Source organism: Hypanus sabinus, chromosome 24, assembly GCF_030144855.1.
Source record: "Hypanus sabinus isolate sHypSab1 chromosome 24, sHypSab1.hap1, whole genome shotgun sequence".
Taxonomy (NCBI): Eukaryota; Metazoa; Chordata; class Chondrichthyes; order Myliobatiformes; family Dasyatidae; genus Hypanus; species Hypanus sabinus.
Window position 1 is genome coordinate 36,622,634 of NC_082729.1, and position 18,254 is coordinate 36,640,887.

The 18,254-nt window shown below is 45.2% G+C and overlaps 1 protein-coding gene across 8 annotated transcripts in view; it reads left to right on the forward strand.

The window, feature by feature from the left end:
- huwe1 (HECT, UBA and WWE domain containing E3 ubiquitin protein ligase 1) overlaps positions 1-18,254 on the forward strand; it is a 276,367-nt gene that overhangs the window by 212,338 nt on the left and 45,775 nt on the right. For 7 of the 8 annotated variants that reach the window (XM_059949617.1, XM_059949621.1, XM_059949625.1 and 4 more), the window contains 7 exons: positions 599-688; positions 2,064-2,218; positions 2,705-2,765; positions 5,656-5,763; positions 9,020-9,322; positions 14,022-14,265; positions 15,348-15,466. In XM_059949617.1, the coding sequence (XP_059805600.1) occupies positions 599-688; positions 2,064-2,218; positions 2,705-2,765; positions 5,656-5,763; positions 9,020-9,322; positions 14,022-14,265; positions 15,348-15,466 (1,080 nt within the window). The remainder of the gene's footprint in view (positions 1-598; positions 689-2,063; positions 2,219-2,704; positions 2,766-5,655; positions 5,764-9,019; positions 9,323-14,021; positions 14,266-15,347; positions 15,467-18,254) is intronic. The other variant, XM_059949618.1, reaches the window with a different exon arrangement.

The following is an 18,254-nucleotide window of genomic DNA, read 5'->3' on the forward strand; positions in this document are numbered from 1 at the left end:
CACAAGTTGGCAGGTAGTAGATGAATCCAGGTGAGGAGTGAGAGGAGATGGATTTATGTGAGAAGCTGGGAGGTGAAGAGGAAGAAATCCAGTGGGAGATGACAGTCGACCTTGGATTGGAGGGGAGGAGGTGTGGAACTGGAGGAAGGAAGGTGACATTGATGGGCAGGTACTGGGACAACAGAGATGAGGTCAAACAAAAGCAGGAGAAAGTGGTTACAAGATGTGAAGAGAATTGAAAGTTGATATTTAAATAAATCATACTGAAAAGGAATAGTGAGGTAGAGTTCATGGGTGATGGGCCATTCAGAAGTATGCCAATGGGGAAAAGGGTGTTCCTGAATTGTTGAGTGTTGGTCTTCAGGCTCCAGTATCACGTCCCCACTGCTGACAGGTCTGGCAGAAGAGGGCAGATCCTGGATTGTGAGGGTCTTTGATGATGGAACCTTGCCTTGAAAGGAAAGGTGCCCTGTCCCAGATTTCTGTTGTAGCAAAGATGAGCATTCCCTTTGCCCTTGCAGAGTTTGCCTCGGGTGGTAATGGGTTTCAGCGCTCTGCTTCCATTGGCATCGCGCCTGTGACACTGTTTTTTGTGCAGGTACGTTGTCCAGCATCCCAACGGCGCTGACCCGCTGGACTGAAGAATGCAAAGTACTGGACGCAGAGAGCATGCATGACTGCGTGGCGGGTGAGTAGATGTGGAAGAAAGTGTACTAAACCCCCCCCCCCCCCCCCCCCCCGAGGCATCAAAACTACTTAATGAGTAAAGTTGATAATCATCAGGAGGTTATGGATCGTTCACAGTGGGCATAGTCAGGGAGCTGATCTCATTCAGTCAGACATGCACTCAGTGCACAGAGATAGAGTTTAAAGTTCAGAGTAAGTTTATCGTCAAAGTACATATTTGTCACCGTATACAGTTCATTTTCTTGCAGGCATGCTGAACAAATCTATAGAACAGTAACTATAACAGAATCAGTGAAAAATCACCCAACCAGGGTGTTCAGCCAGAATGCAGAAGAAAATGTGCAAAAGCAATAAGAAACAATAATATAAATAAATAATAATCAGTGATGGGAAGTGAAGTTATCCCTTTTGGTTCAAAAGCCTGATGTTCGAGGGGTAATAACTGTTCCTGAACCTGGTGGTGTGAGACCTGAGGCAGCTTTACCATCTTCCTGATTGTAGCAATGAGAAGAGAACATGATCTGGATGGTGGGGTGGGGTGGGGGGTTGTTCCAGATGATGGATGCTGCTTTCCTGCAATATTTCATGTAGATGTTCTGAATGGGAGGCAGCTTAATTACCAGTCACAAGAAATGGTTCAGTTCAAGTTTATTGTCGTGGGCATACATACCCAGGGTAGAGAAGCCTTGAAAATTAGCTTTTTTGCAACAGCAACACAGTATTTTACAAACATAAGTTAACCTCATCTTCACATAAACACAACAACATAAGCATAATGACTTCAACGTAAGATTGACAGAGGAAAAGTTATCTAGTCAATGGCAATGTTGGAGTTTTTCAGGTTGGTTGAGGACCCTGATGTCAGTGGGGAAGGAGCTGTTGCTGAATCCTCAGTGGGACGCTTCAGGCTCCTGTACTTCCTGCCTTGGGTCGGTGCCTTTGGTTTGATGGGAGAAGCAAGCAAAAGCAGGCTGTTCTTTTTGATGGGTGTGCTTGAAGGCATCAGCCTGCACTGGGATTCATTACCACAGGTGCTTGATTAGTGTTAAAGGTGACTGAGAGAAGACAGGAGAATGGGGTTGAGAGGGATAATAAATCAGCTATGATGGAATGGCAGAGCAGACTCAATGGGCTAAATGTCCTAATGATGCTGTGTCTTATGGTTTAAAAATAGATAAAGTGATTGGTGGGTGGAAGTTGTTACAGGGAACTGACACTTATGGTGATGGTTCAAGCCTTCCGGGTGACTGCTCTTTAAGGGGAAGAGGGTCTAAGGGTGAAAGTCTGCCCTCCCTCAGTACTGGGGTCAAATGGGCAAGGTATCAAACTGAGTCTGTACGGTACTGATGGGCTGAACTCCCTCTCCATCATTGTAGTTGTGAAGCTACCCATCATTCAGCACTTGGAGTCATTGCGCGACGAGGAGCTGGAGGAGCGGAGGGAGAAACGGCGGAAGCAGCTGGCAGAAGAGGAGGCCAAGAGGGAGGAGAAGGCCAAGGAGGAGAAGGAGAACAAGGAGCAGAACACACCGGTAAGTAGTGGAGTTGGATGGAGTGGGTCGGTGGGGGTGAGAGAGATGGGATCCCCACCTTACAGGAAGAGTTGTTCTCTGTGCCAGCAAGGCAAGTGAGGAAACCTTTGAGTCTGGTTTCCTCCCACATTCTGGTTCGATTTCCACAGCTGTTTGTAAGGAGTTTGCACATTCTCCCCATAACTACGTGGGTTTCCTCCAGGTGCCATGATTTCCTCCAACATTTTAGTTCAATTGCCACCGCTGTCTGTAATGAGTTTATCCATTCTCCCTGTGACTGCATGAGTTTTCTGTGGGTGCTACATTTCCACCCATATTCCCATTACTGGGAAAAGTTGAATGCAGACTCAAAGTACTACAAGACAGAACCACACCCTTCACCCCATCTCGTCCGTGCTAAATTGTTATCAGTATGTGTGTGTGCACACGCGTGCATTTCTTTGGTTTTTCCTGCACTAATACAGCTTTTCCTCACTGTTTACCAAGCAGGCTGCAGGTTCCACTGGAACTGCCAACTCGTCTGCTCAAGGTGACAAGAATCAAACAGGTTTGTTGCTGTGTGGTCTGCACCTTCTTGGAGTATCCGTTTTCTGTGTACTTGAGAGATTTCAGTGAAGGCAGTGCAGGCAGGCAGAGAGTGAGGATGTTACCAGTAGCCATGCTATTATCGGCATCCCCCACACTGAACCACAAACTGTGAAGGCTCAGTCAACACAAAGAAAGAGATCATATGTCCAGGACAGGTACACGTTAAGAGTTCCACTTCATCTGTGCTACCGTGTCGCATATAATTAGGGCAGAGGTGACCTAAATTAAGCTCTTTCTCTCATCCTATCACACACTCCCAGGGTCAGACACAGAATGAAGCTCCCTCTCTCTCCCATCCCGTCACTCAGTCCCCAAGTCAGAGTGAATCTCCATGCATAGTCCCATCACACACTTCCGGGGTCAGACACAGAGTGAAGCGCCCTCCACACTGTTCCATCACCCACTACCACGATCAGACACAAAGCTAAACTCTCTCCGCACTGTTCTTTCACTCAATTACTCAATCTTGCAGTCAGACTCAAGAGTGAAGCACCTTCAACACTGTCCTGTCGCACCCTTCTGGGGTCAGACACAGAGTGAAGCTCCCTCCACACTGTACCGTCCATACAACTGAGAATAAAAACAGAAAATACTTGACGCATTCGTACTTGATACAAACAGAAACATGTAAATTTTAATATTTAAGAACGTCAGTCAGAACAGCGACACTGATTGCTTCCAGCCTTTTGTTTTTGTTTGGAGTTTCCAGATCTTTAGTTTCAATTTTTCAACTTGGAGCAATCAGTTATGGCTGCTGAGTAAATGTCCAGATAACAAGTGACTGCAGGATTTGAGCTTGTTGTACCTCTAGTGATGAGGCTGTGGTGTCCTGATTGAAAACTAGAGAACATTCTGCATCCTGTTTCTATAAGCCAGTTACAAGGTTCAAAACAGTGCAGTGAGTAGAAGAATCAAGAAGAATGCAGTGTGCTGCCCACAAATGGAATGATTGGAACTCTGAATATGTTATAACAATAAACTTTTTGTCTGTTGACTTGTTTGTTTAAGTGCTAAGCATTCAGTCCACGTGGAGATGGAACAAATGCCCTTTGGAATGAGGTAGTAGGTTGTATAGTTTTAGGGTCATACCCGATCTTGGAGTTAACTATACAATCTACTGTCTTTCCCACGGTGGCAAGGCTGGCTTCCCGCAGGACTCCGCTCTCGCTGACGGAAAGGATCCATGTGCTGGCTGGGTTACTACTCTGGTTTGACTGTCTTTGCGGGTGGGGGGCACCAGGTAAAAGCTGGCTGATTCCTTGCTCATCCACCCTTTCGAGCAGGTTCCACTCAGACTAGGGAGTAGAACGCAGAACCATACAGCACAGCTCATGTTAATGTGCCAACCTTTTAATCAGATCAATTGAACTCATCCCTCCTTCTTAGCCCTTCAGTTTCCTTTCCTCTGTGTGCCCATCTAAGTACCTCTTAAATGCCTCTAATGTAACTGCCTTTACCACCACCCCTGCAAGAGTGCCCCCACACTCACCACTTAGTTTTTTTAAAATCAACCTCTTGACATCCTCCCCCACCCCCATACGTTCCACCAAACACTTTTTAAAAAATTTCCGCTCTGGGAAAAACTCTCTTGCTATCCACTCAATCTGTACCTGTGATTATCTTGTACATCTCCTTCAAGTTGCTCTCATTGTCCTTCACTTTACAGCAAGGGTTCCCAACCTGGGGTCTACAGACGCCTTGGTTAATGGTGGGGTCCATGGTATAAAAGAGGTTGAGAAGCCTTGTTCTACTGAGAAAAGCCCTTGTTCGCTTCACCTTATAAGACATGCTCTTTAATCCATGGAGCATCCTGGTAATGTGCCCTGGGGGCTTATCTATCAAAATATAGAGTAGGTTATTATTAAATCTAGTCAGGGGATGAGGAGAGATCTCTTCACTCAGCTATGTACATGAGATATGTCAGTGGCCCAAGTGGATCAAAGTAGGGAAGAGAAGAGATACATCAGGGAGTGGGGAGATTCATAAAAACGAATGTTGGAGCAGAGTACCTCATCGGCTTTGTGCACTGCTCTTCTGCATTCGCCTGGTTGTAGAGCCTTCCATGGCAGATCCCAGCAGAAGATGGAAGTTTCTGCGACGACCAGAGTTGAGCATCAGGATCGCCATTGCCCTCGGAGCAATATGCTCTGGCATGCTGAGGTAGTAGGTTGTATAGTTGTAGGGCGGTGATTCCCCATTTTTCGTTTTGCCCTGTTTGGAGATAACTATACAACCTACTGCCTTCCTCGCTGAGCAGTCAGGCAGCTGGCAGGCCCACCCTCGGACCAGCTAATGGTTGACATTAGTTCTGACATGATGAACTTGTGAAAATGGTTCAATTGTCATTGAATAAGATGCTGTTTCAAAGCTGTGGAAAAGTGTGAAAAAAACCCTCTGGTGTTTGCACTGTTGTGTCCATGTTAATTCTAAGGATCTGCAGTTGGATTTGAACAGAGTGAAGCTCCCTCAACACTGTCCCAATCACACATATCTGGGGCAGACACAGGGTAAAGCTCCCTCTACGCAGTCCCATCCCATGGGCTCAAGGCAGAGAGTATATATTAGCGGCGGGATCAAGTTCCAACTGCAGGTTAATGAAAAACACAACAGTGTTTACGCGCAAAGGCTCACTCAGAACAACAGTAATGAATGGGTTGAGGGATTTTAATTGCTGAACACAGCTCAGAAGCAGAAATCTTATCTGTCAACTGACAATGTTCCTCATTAAACGTGACTCTTCAGCACCAACCTTTCTATTCTCTTGCATGTTTCTTTATTCCGATTGGCCCTCGCCTGCTACCTGCTGCCTTGTAACGACTTCTGAGCCTGTCTCTCTTCCATCTGCCCAGGCGTGTGCTCCAGCGCTTTGTCTGCCACAAATGAAGCCATCAGCAACATCGCTGCCTCGATCGCGGAAGCCGCACTGGAGGCCATGAGGACCCACGGCCAGTTAGCGGGTGAGTGCGCCTCTGAGGTACCTGTCTCTCCTCTGCCAGGGTGCAGAATATGTGCAAAGGAGTTAAATGAGACTCGATTTGCTCCCTGCCAGTTCTCCCAGTAGAGTTTGATAGCACAGTTGCTAAGTCACAGAACCTCTATGCAGACCTTATCTAGCTAAACAGGCCCTTTGGCCCAACTCATCCATGTCTGTTTACACTAGTCTGTTTGCCATATATACTTTCTCATGCAAGTATCACACCAAATGTCACAGAATACTACAGGACAAATACAGATACTTTGGTCCATGCTGACCTGATCTACCTGCATCCTGATATCCCTGAAACTATCTCATCCGTGTACCTCTCCAAACTTCTCTTAAATGTTACAATTGCAGCTTGCATCCTTTGTTTCTGCTGGCAGCTCGTTCCACCTCTGTGAAATTGTTTTTTCCTTGGATTCCCCGTGAATTTGTCACCTTTCACCCACAACCAAGTTTCCCAACCTGCAGTCTAAAAGTCCCATGGTAGCGGTCCATGGCATCAAGTAAAGGTTTGGATCCCCTGTTATTCTGCTGTCACCCAATCTGAGGGGGAAATGGTCTGCATGTATTCATTATACTCCCCTCATACAGACTGAGCACAGGCCATGTAGACACGGGAATTTTATCTCCCTCCAGTATTTCATCTGACAGCTTGTTCCTTATGATCACAATCTTTTGTGTGGAAAATCTTGTCCATCAAATCTCCTTTAAATTTCTCCCCCCCCCCCCCCCCGCCCCCCAAACTGCATCCTCCAACTGGAGACGTCCCTCCCCGGGGGACAAAGACCCTCACCAGCCTCCTCGCAGTAGTGGTGAACCTTTTTGAGAGCCTGTGCTCAAATTGGCAATAAACTTTTAAAAAGAAATTCTGACACACCATGTTAATTCTCAGCAGAGATTATTATTGATTAATAAGTTAGCATCAATAATTATGGGCTGTTTCTTCAGGAAACAGGATGAACCCTATTGCTTAATTATGTGTATTCATTATTTTGCTATTAATAAAAGTATAACAAAGGCAGATTGAAATTACTGGGGCATTTTAGTAAACCTGTACAAAAATTATTAATATTCTTTTTAAAGGAATTGAAAAATAACTATTTCTAAATACTTATAACCATTGTGATTAAATATATAAAATCAACATAATTATCAGAACCATTTATTATCCAAATACTGCAAGTATTTTAAAACATATCATCCAGCATCAAGTGATCTCTCAACTGTCTGGCTGTGCCAAACCGGCATGAGACGTTTCTGGTGAACTGCTCTTGGGTTGTAAAACATCATTCACAGCTTCTTTCAACAGAAAACATGATGATGTACCTTTCTTTTTTTTTTGTGGGTGGAGCATAAAGAACCGAGGGGCAGCAATGCATGTCATTTGTGGACAAATTTTACACGTGCCGTGGGTTTGCCACCCCTGAGTAAGGTCACCAAGAAGAAATGCAGCCAATCCAACCCTTCCTGAAAAGTAAAGCGCTCCAATCCAGGCAGTCTCTTGATGAATCTCGATTGCTACCACCACCTTCCTCCATGCAGAGCAGGAGTTCCAAACCTTTTTTATGCACCAATACCATTAAGCAAAGGGTCCGTAGAGCCCAGGTTGGGAACCGCTGCTGTAGAATAGCCAGAACTATATGTGCTACTTCTGCCCCAAGAGTACAGGCCAAGGCTCAGACTAGTGTATCACAGCTATGTCCTTGGACTTCCCCGCCATAGAAGACATCCACTCTGTTGATGCCTTTCAACATTCAATGGGTTACAATGAGATCATCTACTCATTCTTCTGAATTCTATTAAACCTGGTGAAATCAGTCCAGAATTCAGGCTTCATGTTCAGGTGTTTCAGAATCCCATCTAGTTCACAATTGATCTGGCTTCCAGGAAGTACAGCACAGGAACAGACAAATCAAAAAGCAATTTAATGTATCCCTTTTGCCTACACAATGCTCATGCCCTTCCATTTCCTTATGATATAGGAACAGAATTAGGTTGTTTGGACTTTTGAGTCTGCTTTGTCATTTCATCATGGCTGATCCATTTCCCTCTCAAACCCAATCTCCTGGCTTCTCCCCTTATCCCTTCATGCCCTGACTATCAACCTCTGCCTTAAATATACCCAGTGACCTGGCCTCCACAACCACTTGTGGCATCGAATTCCACAGATTCACCACTCTCTGGCTAAGTTCCTCCTCATCTTAATTCTAAATGGATGTCCATTTTATTCCAAGGCTGTTCTCTGGTCATAGATTCCCCCATCATAGGAAACATCTTCTCCACATCAAGGCCTTTTGATATTTGATAGGCTTCAATAAGATTTCCCCCCCCCCCACACATTTTTTTAAATTCCAGTGAGTATATTCCTCTTATATTCATGCGCCTATCAAATCATCTCTGAAAAGTCCCCTAATGTATCTGCCTCAACCACCACCCAGGCAGAGTGATCCAGGCACCCACCACTCTCTGTGAGGGGATAAAAATACAACTTGCCCCTCACATTCCCTTTGAATTTTCCCCTTCTCGCCTTAAATGCATGCCGCCTTCTATTAGACATTTCAACCCTGGGGAAAAAGATGTTGTTTGTCTACTCTATCGATGCTTCACGTAATCTTACAAACTTCTATCAAATCTCCCTTCAGCCTCTGCTACTCCGGAGAAAACTACCCAAGTTTGTCCAATTTCTCCTTATTACCCGCGTCCTCTAATCCAGGCAACATTCTGGTGAAATTCTGCACCCTCTCCAAAGCGTGGGCATTGTTCCAGTAATGGGATGACCAGAAACCTGCCCTCTCTGCTCAGTTTGGTCTGTATTTGGCACTAAAAGTCAGTCCAGTTGATTAGGCAGTTAGGAATGAGCGGCAAGCGAGAAAGTATCATTCCCAGTGGCCAGTTCAGAGCTTCATTCTGAAGGGTCCAGAGTCAGATGGTGAATCTGTGGCTGTGGAGGCCATTGGGTATATTTAAAGTGAAGACCAATGGATTCTTGATTCTTGGGGAGAAGGCAGGAGAATGGGATTGAGAGATATAATAAATCAGTCATGATGGAATGGCCATACGTCCTAACTCTGCCCCTATGCATTATTATGGTGACCTTGGAAGTTATTTTAGGTGCTTATCCCTGCCCCTTCAAGTAAAAGATTTGCCGGATTGTCCCACCCGTCGCGATCCTGTTCCTTCGTGCCTCCTTATTGCTGCTCTTGCCCAAGAAATGACTGGTTGCCTTCTCCCAGATGCGGAGCAGCCTACTGTTGGTTCCACTGGGTTGGATACCCCTCGCCTGGAGAGCTTCCTTCCCTCTACCACCTCAATGGAGGGTGCACCCGCTGCCGAGGCGCAGACTCTGGGTGCGCTGGAGGCTGCTCAGCCCCCTCTCCAGCCTGGTGAGCCACCATCAGCACCGCTGCAGCTAGAGCCCACCGAGGAGGTGACAGCACAGTCCCTGATGCCCGTGGAGCCGGCAGAAGCTGGGCCGGAGAGACTAAGTGGAGAGGCCGAGGCCCTGCAGATGGAAATGTCGCCGGCGCCAACCACAGGTGAGACCAGCTCGCGGCCTGCAGTCCTTGCCCAGATCCAATTCCCTGTAGTCATTCACTATATTCTTCATGGTAATTTATAAGGAGGTTGACTTGAGTTCCAGGGAAAGGTTAAATAGATTAGGACCCTGTTCCCTGGAGCCCAGCAGAATAAGGGTAGATTTGATAGAGGGTTGCAAAGTTACAAGGGGTATAGACAAGGTAATTGAAGGGAGATTTGATAGACATATACAAAATTACAAAGGGTATAGACGGGTTAAATACAAGCCAGCTTTTTCCACTGGAGTTGTTTGAGACAAATTAGAGGTCGTGGGTTAAGGCTGAAAGGTTTTAAGGGGAGCCGAATCATCTTCACTCAGAGGGTGGTGCAAGCATGGAACAAGCTGCCAGCGGAAGTGGTGGACTCAGATTCATTTTCGACATTTAAGAGTTGTGTGCTAGAACTGGCTATGGTGTAGGTGTGGATCAATGACACTTGGCAAAAAAACAGCTTGCACAGATGAGATGAGCCGAAGGGGCCTGTTTCTGTGTAGTGCTCTCGGACTGTACTGGGTGTTGCGTCAGAAGTGCCTGCAGTTCTGGTTCCCCTACCTTAGTCCATCCGGGCTTTCAGATTTAAAGTGGAATTCAATAGGTGCAATGATAAGCTTGCAGGAGCATCACAGGCACTCAGCGTTCCCAAGGAAAACCACCTTTAAACATAAATTATACACAAATTATGCAAGAAAGCACAATTAGACACAAATACATTTTGGTGCAAAGTGGTCAGTGTTGCTTTACTAAGGTGGTTATTAGAGTTGTGCTGGTTGGTTCAAGACCCAAATGGTTGAAGGGAGGTAGCTGTTCTTGAACCCGAGGAGATGGCATGGACCATGTGGTGGGGATCTTTAATTATGGATGCTGCTTTCTCGAGGCAGTGCCTCTTATAGACACTGCTGATGGTGGGAGTGATGTGCCTGCGATGTATTGTGTTAAGTCCAAAAATAACTTGCGTTCCTGCACTTTCAGGTTGCCAAACCAGACCAGTCAGAAGCTCAACATGTGTAGAAGTTGGTTATAGTGTTTGGTGACAAGCTAAACCTTAATCTGCTAAGAAAGTAAGGAAACTGGTGTGTGTTCCATTGTGTGCTTGCTCCAAACCATCTGTAATGTTCGTGCAGAGAAAATTGACGAGGATGTTTCTGAGACTGTAGGACCTGAGTTATAGGGAAAGGTTGAATAGGTTAGGACTTTATTCCTTGAAGAATGAGGATAGATTTGATAGAGATATACAATATGTGAAGGGTATAGCTAGGGTAACTGTAGGCTTTTTTAGTGAGTTTGACTAGAACTGGAGGTCTTTGTTTCAAAGTGAAAGGTGAAATATTTAAGGCAAATGTCAGAGAGAGCTTCACTCAGAGGGTGGTGAGGGTGTTGGACAAGCTGCCAGTGGAAGTGCATAAAAACATGGTCAAGAGGTTCATTTGTTTAAATCAAGCATCAGAATGGGGAAGAAATGTGATCTAACTGACTTTGACCATGGAATGATTGTTGGTGCCAGATGGGGTGGTTTGAATATCTCAAAACTGCTGATCTCCTGGGAATTTCATGCACAACTGTCTCTGGTGTTTAGAGAAAATGGTGCAAGAAACAAAAAATAACATCCAGTGAGTGAGAGTTCTGTTGGTAAAAATGCCTTGTTAATGAGAGAGGTTCAAGCTGACAGGAAGGCAACAATAACTCAAGATAACCACACATTACAGCGGTGGTGTGCAGAAGAGCATCTCCAAATTCACAACACTCAAACCTTGAAGTGGATGGGCAACAGCATCAAAAAACAATGAACACACACACACACACACACTTGATGGACACTTTACTGGGTCTAGCCTCTTAAATGCCACAATTATATCTGCTTCCACCATTAACCTGGCAGTCCATTGCAAACATCCGCCACTCTTGTGTAAGAGAAAAAGAAAAAAAATACTTATACTGAAAGCCTCCTTTAAGCTTTTCCTTCCCTTACCCCCCGCCCCCCCAAAATCTTCCATTGTGTTTGACATTTCTACATTTCTGACTTGGAAAGAAGATTCTGATATACCTTATCTCTCTCTCTCATTACGTCATGCTCTTCATTCAGGACCACCCCCCACCCAGCCTCCAGTGTTTCAGAGGAAGCGACCTCAGTGTTTGCACATCCTCTCATTGCAGCTGGTGTTGATCAACGTCAAAAAAAGTCAAATTAAATCCACAGTGATTCAAGGTTGTAAAACAAAACATGAAAACTTCCAATGGAGGTGAATACGTTTTACAGGACGTGTAGTTCTCTGCATGCTGCTTAAACATGATGCGACGTGAGATCCTGACTCTTGACTAATGAAGGCAAGCATGCCGTACAGCATGGAGTAAGTTAAGTGATCAGCACAACATTGTCGGTCGGAAGGCCCATACTGTGCTGTATCATTCTCCATTCACTACCCAATCAGCCACTGTCAGTGAGCTATGGACCTGGAGCCCAAGATCCCTCTGTATGTTAGTGCTCAACTGTGTACATTCTTCCTCAACCCCCCCACCCCCACTGTTTCAAATGTACAAGATCCTGAAGGGACACGGCAAATGCTCGAAGCAAGACTGACAGTGGAGCTGTAGGTTTGAATGATTTTACTGATTCTTGTCACATACGCACCGGGCGACTTATAGACATACCCACGCCAAAAGAGAGAGATTCCCTTTACGTAGGAGACCTGGTCAATATGCCTCACAGTCAATCAGCTGCATGTGCACTTGTCACATTCTCGCAATCTATCTGGTACAGTACAACTTTGATACATTTCCAGTAATGGGAGTGTCTCAGATGAGGGGCATAGGTTAAAGGTAAGGGGTAGTCATCAAAAGGGTGAGGTGAGTTAAAATTTCTTCTTGCAGAAGGTGATGAATCTCTGGAACCCTCCTCCCCAAAGAGGTGTATGGAGGCTGAATTATCAGAAGCATTTAAAGTGGGTGGAGGGGGTGATGATTGATAAATACTTGAGAGGTTGGCAGGATTGAGGATTGTTGGATCAGACAGAGCATAGCAGCCTGTCCACTCTGCTCTGCCATTCAATAAGATCGTGGCTCATCTGGCCATGGACTCAGAGCCATCTATTTCCCAGAACCCTTAATACCCCTGCATTGCAAAAATCTATCTAACTATGTCTTAAATATATCTAATGATGTAGCTATCCTCTACAGCACAGATTCACTACTCTTTGGGAAAAGCAGTTTCTCCACATCTCCATCCTAAGTCTATTCCCTCATATCTTGAGGTACTGTCCCTGGTTCTAGTCTCACTCACCAGTAGAGACTATCTTTCATAATTTTGTTTCTATAAGATCCGAGATCAACAAGTTATATATAGCAGTCATGCAAAAAAATATATAGCCCCAAGGCCCTGACTAGTGTGCCCTGTAAATGGGTGTTATTGGCAAGAACATGCAGTTGACAGATGAACCTATGCAAGTGCACACACCTACACTCACGCACAATCCAGCATGTCTTCCACTAAGTGAGCACTGAGGGTAGTACCAACTACCGGTGTCTCCTATCCTGGACTGCTGCAACAGGCAAGCCCACTACAAATGAGGACATGCAGCCAATAAGCAAGGGAAACGGACTTGCAGTATTTTTCCCAATACCAATGTCAACAGGGTCTTGCAATTGCAAGAGAAATGTTCAAGACAATCACTTACTGTTGAACTACACACCACCTTCAACACCGACTCTGATGCCTTTCTATGACAGGCAGTAACATGGTCCGCACCAAGTCTGCCAGATGGGGAGGACCTGCAGTACTTGAACTACTTAATGTCTTGCATTCATAAAAAAGTCAAATGCACATTTGGTTGGCCCCATTGAGGTCGCTGTATTTGATCATGCCACTATGTTACCAGGAACCCCTCTCATTCTTCTGAATTCCAAGTAGCTTGATCTCTCCTCAGCTTAATCCCCTCATCTCCGGAATCAACCTCTGCACTATCTGTTTTTCCACTCAGTTTTGTGTCGTCCGGATACTTGGGTGAAGTACAGTCATGTGATTGGGATGGGACAGCCATAATCATAGTGAAGGGCAGATAGATCTTGCTTCTGCCTTTGCAGTGGATGATGCAGGATGAATCACTTCTTCTTGATACATCACCAAAGACTAAGCAAATTTCGCAAGATGTACTGTGGAGAGTATTCTGACTAGTAAGGAGGAGCCACTGCGCAAGATTAGAAAAGCTTCCAGAGGATTGTAAACTCCGCCAGCTCCATTATGGGCACTAGCCTCCCGCTATTGAGGATGTCTTCAAAAGGTGATGCCTCAAGAAGGTAACATCCACCATTAAGGACCTTCAGCATCCAGGACATACCTTCTTCTCGTTACTATTTTCGGGGAGAAGATCCATTCTCAATGATTTAGGAACAGCTTCTTCCTCTCCGCCATCAGATTTGTAAATGAACAATGTACACTACCTCACTATTTACTGTTTTATTTTTTATGTTTTTTTGTAACTTGTAGTTTTTTATCAGGCACATATTAAAAAGATAGAAAAAATGGAGGGCTGTGGGAGGGAAGGGTCAGATTGATCTTAGAGTAGGTTAAAAGGTCAGCACAACATTGTGAGCTGAAGGGCCTGTACTGTGCTGTAGTGTTCTATCTATCTCGATGTCGATGATAATAAGTCTGATTCTCTCTCACCAGCCTCCCAGTCCCCTGAGAGGGCGGAGAGCTCTGATGCCCTGGTAACTGTGGGCAGTCAGCTGGAGGGCTCGCCAATGGACACTAGCAGCCCAGTATCTGGTATCTTGGAGGAAGCAACAGGGGAAGGCCTTGGCCCCGGGGCCGGCGAGCAGGGCAGGACTGCCACCGAGGAGAGGCAGCCGCCTTCTGAGTCAGCGGCCACAGCGCAAGCCCAAGTGGAACCAGCTGCCACTGGAGAACTGAGGTGAGCACACACCTGTTAGTTTTTGTGTGGTGCCATGTTGAGGGCATTTCCACTGCAACGGACAGATCTCCCTGAGTAGCATCCTCATCCAAACCAGGACCAAGCAGTGTCCCCAGTCTCCGTTGGTAGCTTACTGATGGAATCCAGGTCTAAGGACATCCCCATCCAGGGGCAGTACTGGATTGCCCAGCGTAGCTTCCTCATCCAAGCCAGGTCCAAGGACAATCTCAATCATCCAAAGCAGCCTCCTTGTCCAGGCCCAGTCCCCTGGGAGTTAAGCCTGTCGTGCAGACCATCCTTTTGCAGTGCAGTGCCTTGGGAAGTCATTTCCTGATTTGTTTCCCCAACTTTTCGTTCTAGTACAGGGGTTCACAACCATTAAGCAAGGGGTCCATGGGTTTCCTTATGATTCTGCACTTCTAATGTTGTGAAATGCCAATGTGTACGCAGTGGCCACTTTATTAGGTACATCTGTACCCCTGCTTTTGAATGCACATATCTAATTAGCCAATCATGTGGCAGCAACTTAGTGCATGAAAGCATTGGTCAGGAGGTCCAGTTCTTGTTCAGACCAAACGTCAGAGTGGGAAAGAAATGTGACCTAAGTGACTTCGACCATAGAATGATTGGTGCCAGATGGGGTAGTTTGAGTATCTCAGAAACTGCTGATTTTCATGCCAACAGTTCATGGAGAATGGTATGAAAAACAAAAAATCTAGTGAGTGGCAGTTCTGTGGGGGAAAACACCTTGTTAATAAGAGAGCTTAGAGGAGAATGGCCAGATTGGTCCTGGAAGGTAACAGTAACTCAAATAACCAAGCCTTACAACAGTGGTGTGCAGAAGACACCTTGAAACTTGAAGAAGATGGGCTACATCAGCATTCGACCACAGGTGGTTTTACTCCTGTAGCTAATAAAGTGGCCACTGAGTGTATATTCTTTTTTAAAAATCCAAGTAACCAAAATGGGAGATCCCATTATTATTCAGTATCTGTTGTCAATGGTGAACCTTCAAAGACATCTGCAGACCAAAGCTGACCTCCCTGTTCTGTCTCTGTTCTTGTTTCTTCTACCCCCGACAGTGTGACATCCTCCGTCACCTCCGTGACCTTGCCAGCCAGAGACAACGGGCCAGGCACTGGGGTGACTGCGCCCTCCGATGTGCCACCTTCCTCTAACAGCGATGAGGACCCTCTTGCAGGTATGCAGCATGTTGTTATAATTGTTTCCTCGTAACATCCTGAGGTCTACTTTGACACTTGAGTCTCGATCAGCTTCACAGTTACTCTTTATTGGCAGGGTTTCTCCCTGGGACTGGGTGCGATGGCTTTCTCTGCAGTAGAGTGTGTTTTCTGTGGATTTCAATTAAGTTGCACTGGACAAAACATTAAACTACATTTGGAGTGTTGTGTACAGTTCTGTCAGAGTCAAGTTTATTGTCAAGCCCACAAGTACGCTTAGCACATGTGAATTAAAAAGCTTACTTGCAGCAACATCACCGGCATATATTGTCATGTAAGCAGCATTCTCAAGAAAACATAAATTAAACTTGCTATTTTGCCAGAACGCAAGTCAGGTTTTATATAGAGTCAAAGAAGAGTACTGCACAGAAACAGGTCCTTAGGCCCATCTAGTCTGTGTCGAACCATCTAAACTGCCTACTCCCACCAACCTACATTGGGACCATAGCTTCCATACCCCTCCCATCCATGTACCTATCTCTTAAACATTGAAATAAAGCTCACATACACCACTTGCACTGGCAGTTCCTTCCACACGCTCACAAACTCCGCGTGAAGAAGTTTCCCCTCATGTTCCTCTTAAATGTTTGATCTTTCACCAATAACCCATGGCCTCTAGTTGTAGTCCCATTCAACCTCAGTGGAAAAGTCCTGCTTGTATTTACCCAATCTATACCCCTCATAAATCTCTCCTCAATCCTCTACATTCCAAGGAATCAAGTCCTTACCTATTCATTCTGTCCTCATAACTCGGGTCCTCCAGTCCTGGCAGCACACTTGTAAATTTATTCTGTACTTTTTCAACCACTTACATATTTTCTGTAGGTGGATGACCAAAACTGCACACAACACTCCAAGTTAGGTCTCATCAAAGTCTTACACAACTTCAATATATGAAGGCTAATGTGCCAAAATCTATCTTTATGACCCTGTCTATCTGTGCTGCCACTGTCAATGAATTATGGACCCGTATTACCAGATTACTTTGTTCTACCACACTCCTCTGTACCCTACTTTCATTGTGCAAGTCCTACCCTACTTGATCCTACCAAAAAGAAATCCATTTAGTGCAAAATGGTCAGTGATCGTGGTGTTGCTAAATCGTAGTCATTGTGGTTGTGCCATCAGATGTAGAAACAGAGTTAGTCCATTTAGCCCATCAAGTCTACAGGAGACAGATAAAAGGGTGACTGTCAAGAGAGGAAAGGGAAAATGTCAGTATTGGAGAGCACCCCTATGACCATCCCCCTGAACAATAAGCACTTCATCTTGAGTAGTGTTGAGTAGGAATGGTGGCCGTGTCTCTGGCACTGAGTCTGGCCCTGTGACTCTGAAGGGTAGGGAACTAAAGGGGAAGGCAGCAGTAATAGGAGACTCTATAGTTAGGGAGACAGATAGGCAGTTCTGTGGGTGTGAAAAAGAAACAGAGATGATAGTTGGCCTCCCAGGTGCGAGGACCTGTGGTGTTTCTGAATGCGTCCACAATATCCTGAAAAGGGAGTGTGAGCAGCCAGAAGCTGTGGTACATATTGGTACCAACAACATGGGGACCTCAAGGGTGGCAATCTCGTAAGGGTGAAGAATGCAGGACTGAAGGTGCTGTATTTAAATACAATAGCATTGGGAATTGGTGGATGAATTTGTGGCACAATTAGAAATTAGTCGGAATGACATTGTGGCTGAACGAAGGTCATAGTTGGGAGCTTAATATCAAAGGATATACTTTGTATCAAAAGGACAGGTAGGAATAGGAAAGCATAGGCAGTGTAGCTCTGTTGGTAAGAGATGGAATTATATCTTTTAGAAAGAGGTGACATAGAGTCAGAGAATGTTGAACCGTTGTGGGTGGAATTAAGAAACTGCGAAGGTAAAAAAAAACATTATGGGAATCGTATATAGGCCTCTAAATATTAGCCAAGATGTAGGGTTGATGTTGCAGAGGGAGCTGGAAAGGGCATATAATAAGGGTGATGTCAAAATTGTAATGGGGGACTTCAGTATTCACGAGGATTGGGAAAATCAGGTTGGTGTCAGATCACAAGAGAGGAAATTGAATGCCTACGAGATGGCTTTTTAAAGCAGCTTGTGCTTGACCCTACTACGGGAAAGGCTTTCTTAGATTGGGTGTTGTATAATTCAGATTTTATTAGGGAGCTTAAGCTAAAGGAACCTTTAGGAGGCAGTGATCATAATGATTGAATTCATACTGCAGTTTGAGAGGGAGAAGCTTATGTATTTGTTTCACAATGGAATAAAGGGAAATACAGAGGCATGAGAGAGGAGCTTGCCCAAATAGATTGGAGGGGGACATGGCAGAGCCGAGGTGGCTGACAAGAGAAGGTAAGGACTGCATAAAAGCCAAGGAAAAGGCATATAATGTTGCAAAAGTGATTGGGAAGGTTTTAAAATCCAACAAAGGCAACTAAAACAAAGCCATAAGAAGGGAAAAGATGCTAAAAGTTTTTTCAGTTATGTGAAGAGCTAAAAGTTGAGAGTCGATATTGGACCACTGGAAAATGATGCTGGTGAGGTAGGAATGAGGGACAAATAAATGGTGGATGAACTAAGTAAGTACTTTGCATCAGTCTTCACCATGGAAGACGAAAGCTGTGTGCTAGAGGTGCAGGAGTGAGTGCCTTTGCTACTATAAAGGAAATAGTGCTAGGCAGGCAGGCTGAAAGGTCTTAAGGTGGTTAAGTCACCAGGACCAGATGGACTACATCCCAGAGTTCTGAAAGAGGTTGTTGA